The sequence below is a fragment of the Etheostoma spectabile genome, chromosome 17 (assembly GCF_008692095.1).
Source record: "Etheostoma spectabile isolate EspeVRDwgs_2016 chromosome 17, UIUC_Espe_1.0, whole genome shotgun sequence".
NCBI classification, from domain to species: domain Eukaryota; kingdom Metazoa; phylum Chordata; class Actinopteri; order Perciformes; family Percidae; genus Etheostoma; species Etheostoma spectabile.
The window spans coordinates 23374073-23381650 of NC_045749.1; the positions used below are offsets into that span (position 1 = coordinate 23374073).

At 43.1% G+C, this 7578-nt stretch overlaps 1 protein-coding gene and 1 long non-coding RNA gene across 11 annotated transcripts in view; one reads left to right on the forward strand and one right to left on the reverse strand.

The window, feature by feature from the left end:
• LOC116705678 (uncharacterized) overlaps nucleotides 1-5782 on the reverse strand; it is a 19544-nt gene extending 13762 nt beyond the window's left edge. The window contains exons 1-2 of the long non-coding RNA XR_004335989.1: nucleotides 5313-5782; nucleotides 1566-1569 (exon numbers count right to left, since the gene is read on the reverse strand). This is a non-coding gene — a long non-coding RNA (uncharacterized LOC116705678). The remainder of the gene's footprint in view (nucleotides 1-1565; nucleotides 1570-5312) is intronic.
• Nucleotides 1-7578, forward strand: part of zswim8 (zinc finger, SWIM-type containing 8) — a 37174-nt gene that overhangs the window by 24141 nt on the left and 5455 nt on the right. For 4 of the 10 annotated variants that reach the window (XM_032541924.1, XM_032541926.1, XM_032541925.1 and 1 more), the window contains exons 16-22: nucleotides 513-560; nucleotides 1808-2129; nucleotides 2846-3001; nucleotides 3929-4151; nucleotides 4897-4944; nucleotides 6881-7170; nucleotides 7257-7480. In XM_032541924.1, the coding sequence (XP_032397815.1) occupies nucleotides 513-560; nucleotides 1808-2129; nucleotides 2846-3001; nucleotides 3929-4151; nucleotides 4897-4944; nucleotides 6881-7170; nucleotides 7257-7480 (1311 nt within the window). The remainder of the gene's footprint in view (nucleotides 1-512; nucleotides 561-1807; nucleotides 2130-2845; nucleotides 3002-3928; nucleotides 4152-4896; nucleotides 4945-6880; nucleotides 7171-7256; nucleotides 7481-7578) is intronic. The other 6 variants (XM_032541928.1, XM_032541931.1, XM_032541929.1 and 3 more) reach the window with 3 other exon arrangements.

Genomic DNA, 7578 nt, shown 5'->3' on the forward strand with positions numbered 1-7578 from the left:
TATATATATATATATATATATATATATAATTGTGTTTTAACAGTAATGTACTACTATTCCTGTATTTATGTGATAAGATTTCTACCATTGTTGTATGGCCTGTCTCAGGTTAAACTCTTGAACCCCACAAACAATGAACACTGTAGAATTTCGATTATCCAGTTTGACAGTCAGTCCTAACAAAAAAAGAACTTAAATGAACTACTTGAAAGTAGAATTTCTTCTGGGCTGAATTACATGGTATCAGATCAAAGCATAAACTCAAGTACTTGCTGATAACAGCATTTTAGGCGGGATCAGAGGCTTTTCCCATACTGGTATCTGTATCGGAAACATCTTTAGTAAGCATGCAACTGTTTGCTAACAAGCCCATCATATCAACTTTGTAATTAGGGACCCAAGCAGTGCAGGACGCTGTTGGAACCCCATTGATTTTGTTTTCTTTCTTTGTTTCTTTCTTTGTTTCTTTCTTTCTTTCTCTCTTTCTCTTTCTTATTTGTCTCCGCTAAAAGTGTTCGTGCAGCAAAAACCGTAAGACTAAAAGTCTCCGAAATTGGCAGGTGGGTTGCAAATTCCACCCACTACTCAGGCACAAATAAAATATATTCATTCTCCAGAGGGTGGGGCTGTAAACCCACACATTTACCCACTCCCCCACTATTACCTCAACCAGCTTGGCTTTTAGAGTCATTTTTCCATTGTTTTTAACCTCTCAATTCATCTGCATCTTTGCTCCGAATGCCTTCTGCTGTAAAAATGTAAAATTGTCGGACTTTTTCTCAATTTTCTTAAACTTTTCATTTTATACAAACCCATCGGAAAACTTCATATAGAGTTTGTAGTCATACAGTAGTCCTGACGGCTCGTTTAAAGACACTGTAGCTGAACACTGGCTGTGTGCGTATCTTTGTGGATTGAGTCTTTTGACACTTTCACAGTATTTATATAGCAGCTCAACCTGCTTTATAATTAAAAAAGACATGGAAATTTAATTTTTTACAATATGGGACATTTAAAGGTCCCATGACATGGTGCTCTTTGGATGCTTTTGTATAGACCTTAGTGGTCCCGTAACACTAAATCTGAAGTCTCTTTTACATAGGTCTTAGTGGTCCCCTAATACTGTATCTGAAGTCTCTTTCCCAAAACTCAGCCTTGGTACAGAATTCCAGCCACTAGAGCCAGTCCCACAATGAGCTTTCCTTAGTATGTGCCATTTCTGAGTCTGTAGCTTTAAATGCTATTGAGGAGGAGAGGGGGGTCCCTTATGACCTCATAAGGAGCAAGATTCCAGATTGGCCCATCTGAGCTTTCATTTTCTCAAAGGCAGAGCAGGATACCCAGGGCTCGGTTTTCACCTCTCACCATTTCTAGCCACTGGGGGACCATAGGCAGGCTGGGGGGACTCATATTAATGTTAAAAAAACCTCATAAAGGGAAATCTTCATGCCATGGGACCTTTAATGATCAACACTTCATCCCAGACACAAAGTGTTAAGTGAATGATTTTCTCACTCTAAACGTTTTTGAGGTTAAATGGACATATGGTGTTTGCTTACCCAAACAAACCTTAACAGTTGTTCAATATTCCAGTTATTAAATCCAGATGTTCCAAAATCACCAAGAGATCACTAAGAATCAAAGGCAGCTATGGGAGTGTACGAAGTGAAGTTTCTCCTCCGGTTTCTTTAATTAACAAGTCCCCCTCCCTCTCCCCCCCTCTCTCTCTCACTCCCTGTGTCCCCGGGTTCCTGTGTTTCTCTCTCTGTCTCTCTCTCTCTCTCTGTCTCTCTCCTCCCATCTTCAGATACTGGATAAATTGTTGGACAGGGAGAGTCAGACCCACAAGCCCCAGACGTTAAGCTCCTTCTACTCCAGCAAGCCAGCAGCCGGCAGCCAGCGCAGCCCGTCCAAGCACACTGCAGCCAGCCACAGTGGGGCGAGCGCGGCCACCGGAGGGGCCTCCAAACACGCACCTTCATCTTCGTCTGCCACCGCCGTGGCCCCCACTTCATCCAGCTCTTCCTCTGCTGTGGCGGTGGCTGGGGAACAGGTGGCTCATCAGGCTGATCTGAACTCAGTGCAGAACAGTACAACGGGAGAGAGAACCGCGGAGAACAGGGAGCATGGTGAGAACTTCTCTGGGTGCCATATGCCATATTCCAAGAATTCCTATTGGCTTGACATTTTGTCAATGAAATGGCCCATTGTTGTGACGTCCTGTTGTGTTCTTAAACCCCCCCCCAACAAAACAGAGGCAGACAATTTATTTCACAACAACTGTTTTTTGTCTGGTTGTTTATAGAATGCGATGTTTTCGACCGCACTTGAAAGCAGCTTCATTTCACAGGAGAGAGAGAAATGAGAGAGGAGCAAATGCTGTTGCAGGAAACATTCAGCTATTCCACAAACTCAGAGGCAGTTCAGTGTTTGTGTTTTTTTACCCTCGTAATGTTTTAAGACTTAGTCGTGGCAGCACTAGAGGCAGTGATGTTTCCTGTTTCCTGTACGGGACTCTCACATCGCCTCAAAACCATAGCTTAAAACACACCCACAAGTATGTTCGCCCGTTACATGATTTGCCATCTGCGTTTTTGTCAGAGAGCTGACGCAGGCAGTCTGAGTCCATCTAAGTGGGTAAAAAAATAGCACAACTAGAACAGTCTGGTAAGTTTAAAACATTACATCACTTTACTGTATTGCAGCTCGTAAAACCAAGAAATGTCTTACTACGATATCCCAATCTAAGACGATATCTGGTCTCACATCACGATAACATTATTGTTTTGATCAATTGCTTAACCCTAGATAGTAAAAGAACTCTGTACATGTCCTTTTTTTGCAGTGGCAGATAGGCCTCCTTCATCCAGTGACCAGCAGAATGAAACGGCTCCATTTAAGCCGGAGGCCACCGTGCCCAGTCGCCTGGCTCTGGGGGCGCGCTGTGGGTACAGCCAGCGCTGCTGGGGCTCACCTGTCCGGCAGAAGAAGAAACACACTGGTAGACTCAATCTCTATATTCTCTACACAGAACACATACCTTACACTGGCACTACCTCCACTTTTTCAGAGAATCCATTTAACTTACTCCTACTTTTGGGACTTTGAAGAATTTGCCAGTCAGTCTGCAGATTTAAGATGCCAATAGACAGTAGACTTAAGATACAGTATTAGGGGACCACTAAGGTCTATATAAAGAGACTTCAGATACAGTATTAGGGGACCACTAAGGTCTATATAAAGAGACTTCAGATACAGTATTAGGGGACCACTAAGGTCTATATAAAGAGACCTCAGATACAGTATTGGGGGACCACTAAGGTCTATATAAAGAGACTTCAGATACAGTATTGGGGGACCACTAAGGTCTATATAAAAGAGACTTCAAAGAGCACCATGTCATGGGACCTTTTAAGAACTCATTAGTCCCTGCTGCCATTGGCCCTGTAAATAACTCAATGGGATTTTTATATAGTATTTATTTTTTATTGTTTTCCCGGTAGTTACTGCTTGCTGTGCAAGAAATTGCCCCTTGAGGGTTACCAAAGATATCCTTAATGTCTCAAAGAATTGATTTCAAAGTACTCTTGCTCTCTTGGTCATATTTCTGAAACCCCTTCACAGCCACAGAATGAACCTGCAGACGTACTAGTGATCAGGGATGGATCCTATCAGAGCCAGTATGGGCATTTTTTAACTGACCGGGGATTGGCATTCACCCCGGACACCTGACTCCGATCCTTTAGTCACCTGATTGCTGAATTATCAGCTGAGCACAATTTGCGGCAAAACATAATCTAGCTTTACTAAGTTAAATGGGTTTGGTTGAAGACGTATCGAAGTATCGGATCGGGACTTGGTTTCAATATTTTGTAAAATTGGATCGGGATCGAGGGCCAAAGATTTGATGTGTGTGTTGTTCGGACAGGCATGGCGAGTATTGACAGCAGTGCTCCTGAGACGACCTCCGACAGTTCCCCCACCCTCAGCCGGCGGCCGCTTCGGGGCGGCTGGGCAGCAACTTCATGGGGGCGGGGCCAGGACAGTGACAGCATCAGCAGTTCATCGTCTGATTCGCTGGGCTCCTCCTCCTCCAGCGGCTCTCGCAGGGCAGGGGGCGGGGCCAGGGCCAAGAGCACTGACACCAGCAGGTAAGCACAGACTTTCTCCTCATCAGGTCATTAAAGCCCTATTCGCACGGGATTAGTATCATCTGGGGACCTATCCCATATCCGTGTACGCAAGAGGGATAAAAAGGCACACACAAAACAAAAACCATGAAAAACTGATATACGACATGTTGCACGGAACTAACCTCACAAGACCTCGATGTTTGGCGAGCTATGGTAGGTCATTTGCGGGGGAATTTTTACTTAAAAAATTACAGACATGGACGATTTTTCCCAAAGAATTAAGTCAAAAAATAATGACGAATGACTAAAGGTCACCAGGTAATACAAATCCCGTGCGATTAGGGCTTATGACATATGAAGTATATGCACTAGCTGGGTTACTGGAATGACCAGTAACCCAGCAGATTGAATTCCAAACAAAGTCTGTCTGTTTACAGCGGTCTACTTGTGACTGATTTCTCATCTTTTGGCATCTGCTGACTTGCAGACAGTCTGTCTACCTGTGGTCCCCAGCAGGGTGTTTTATAAAGGAGGCTAAAGCTGATTTCTTTTACTGTGACACAAGGGGTTAACACGAGTCCCGCTGTAGATGCATATGGCATAGTTTTTATTTTTCTTTCTAGCTGAGCATCTTATTTGACCTGTTGATGTCAACACTACACCAATAGACAGATGTATCGTACGTGATCTGGCCTTATCCTGTTTTAAATCCTATTCCCCACTGTAACTGTGTTTACATTCTTTCATTGACTTTGTGATACAGAGCGATGGTGGGCTATGAACCTACTTATAGAACTGGAGTCACATCCAGGTAACTTCTATTTCTCCTTGTCTCATTACTTCTTTCATTCACTGTGATAGAGAGCCGGGTTCGCACTGAGAAGAAAGCTTGCGATGGAAATGTATTTGCTAGATGTGTTGTTAGTGAAAACGAAAATATTACTCGGGGTAACGTTATTTTCAACCTGGACCATATTTTCCTATGTTTTTGTGTGTAAGTTACTGATAGGAACAACAATCGGTCCAGTGTTAAGCGTGAATGCTGTAACCAGCAGCCACAGACCGGGCTAGAATTTATCCCTACGGAAAATGTGTTTGGTGTTTTTTTCTTGCCACTGACAGCCTCCGATTATTATTCTGTCTGACAACATTATGGAAAGGATCCCCACAGAGAGCGACCTTTTTAAGAGCTTTCTGTTTAGCCAGAAACAACTCTGACGTCGCTAGCGATAAACCCACCAGACTCCATATAAATAAACAATACTTTTAGCGTGTATAATGCCAACATATTTCACATGTAAATTGATAAACTGTGTGTATTTTAACCAAATGTAGAGTTGTTATGGTTGTTAAAGTGGAGAGACGACCCAAAAAGCAGATTTTCGCAGTTTTTATTTTGTTGTTTCAACTTTGGATGAAGTGTATTTTACAATGCTAAAATTACTGTTTTTTTTACATGGTGTCTAGTGGGTTTAGCGAACACAATTTTGCAGATGTTTTATGTTTAAAAAAAGATTTTACTCTTTAACTGAAAGGTCAGCCTCCTTAGAAATCCTTTCCAGAATGTTGTCAGACACTTAGAATATTAATCTGATCCTGTAAGTGGCAAAACTAGCACTTTTGTTAAATACAAGCTGGACTATTGTCCTATTAACTTACATTGTAGCTTGTTTCGTTGCTGCGACTGCAGCGATCTCGCGTAATACTGGACCAATGTCAAAGATTGTTGTTCCCATCAGTCAATTAAACACAAAAAACATAGGGTCCATGTTGAAAAAAAACAGTAGTTACCCTTTAACTTCCTTAATAATTTCTTCACTCTGAACCATGTCCTCCAGCATCAGAATCTTGTATGAGAACACGCAAGCAGCCTAAGCTGACCAGTCCCAGCTCTTGTGGTGTCCAAGTGATATATCTATATCTGCTGTAGCCCCCGTGTGTTTCTATTTAATAAGTAAGTGCAACTAGGTGGTACGCGGCCACAACATAACCCCTTAATGTACAACTCTAAATCCACCTTAATAAAGTGATGTTCTGACTTGAGCAAAACGCAGACCTCAGATGTAAAGCACAGATCAGTTCACAGTGGAGTTAAACATTATCAAAGCCAAAGAGAAAGGGAAAGTATAGAGATGTTCAGCAATGTGCTGAGATACAAGCAGGGGCAAAACAATGAACTCACCGATTACCTTAGTTGGTATTCTTCTCATACAATGGAAATAGTTTTAAATAGCCTTCAGATTGGCTGTTGTTGGATCCAGTAGGGCTGGGCAATATATCTATATTATATTGATATCGGGATACGAAACTACATACCTTACCGGACTGTTCTATTATTTGTCTTTACAACAATTGTTACAACTACAATTTGTCTTTACTGTTACTGAAGATTATTTATCAAAAAGCTTGTTGTGTATGTATTTTGTGAAAGCACCAAATATAATATATATTGCTGCAATATTGATATTTATGTATTTGGTCAAAAATGTTGTGGTATTTGATTTTCTCCATATCGCCCAGCCCTAGTGTCTAGTTATTAAGACATTTCAAGTGAGGACAAATTATGAAAATACAAGTTTTTTTTACCAATCTAAGTAGATGGATTAGGATCAAAATGCTTTTTTGTGCAGGTTTTTCTAAAAAAAAAAAAGGTCAAAATCTCATTAACAGTAGATCTATTTGTGTCATTATCATGAACAACTTAGATTGATTTCTAATTCATATGTCGCATATTTCCCTGTGTTCAGGTACAAAGGGCGACGTCCAGAGTGTCATGCCCCCCACGTGCCCAACCAGCCATCAGAGGCAGCAGCCCATTTTTACTTTGAGCTGGCCAAAACGGTGCTGATCAAAGCCGGAGGAAACTCCTCCACCTCCATTTTCACCCAGCCGTCAGCCAGCGGGGGCCATCAGGGGCCCCACAGAAACCTGCACCTGTGTGCCTTTGAGATTGGCCTGTATGCTCTTGGGCTTCACAACTTTGTCTCACCCAACTGGCTGTCCAGGACCTACTCCTCCCACGTGTCCTGGATCACTGGTGAGCAGGAGTGTTTTCAAGAGCAACGTTTTTCTTAATATATTTCCTTTCTGCCCACATGATGCATTCTCCCCTCCTCCTCTCAGGCCAGGCCATGGAGATTGGAAGCGCTGCCCTCAACATTTTGGTGGAGTGTTGGGACGGTCATCTCACCCCTCCAGAGGTGGCGTCCCTTGCTGACCGAGCATCGCGGGCCAGGGACCCCAACATGGTTCGGGCGGCAGCCGAGCTGGCCCTGAGCTGCCTGCCTCACGCTCACGCCCTCAATCCTAATGAAATCCAGAGAGCCCTGGTGCAGTGCAAAGAGCAGGTACTGTGGGACGGGGTTGACAAAAGTCTTGTATTGCCAGCTCTATCGCCACAACGCTGCGGAGTAGGGTCTGAGTCCACACAACATTCTGGGATGGG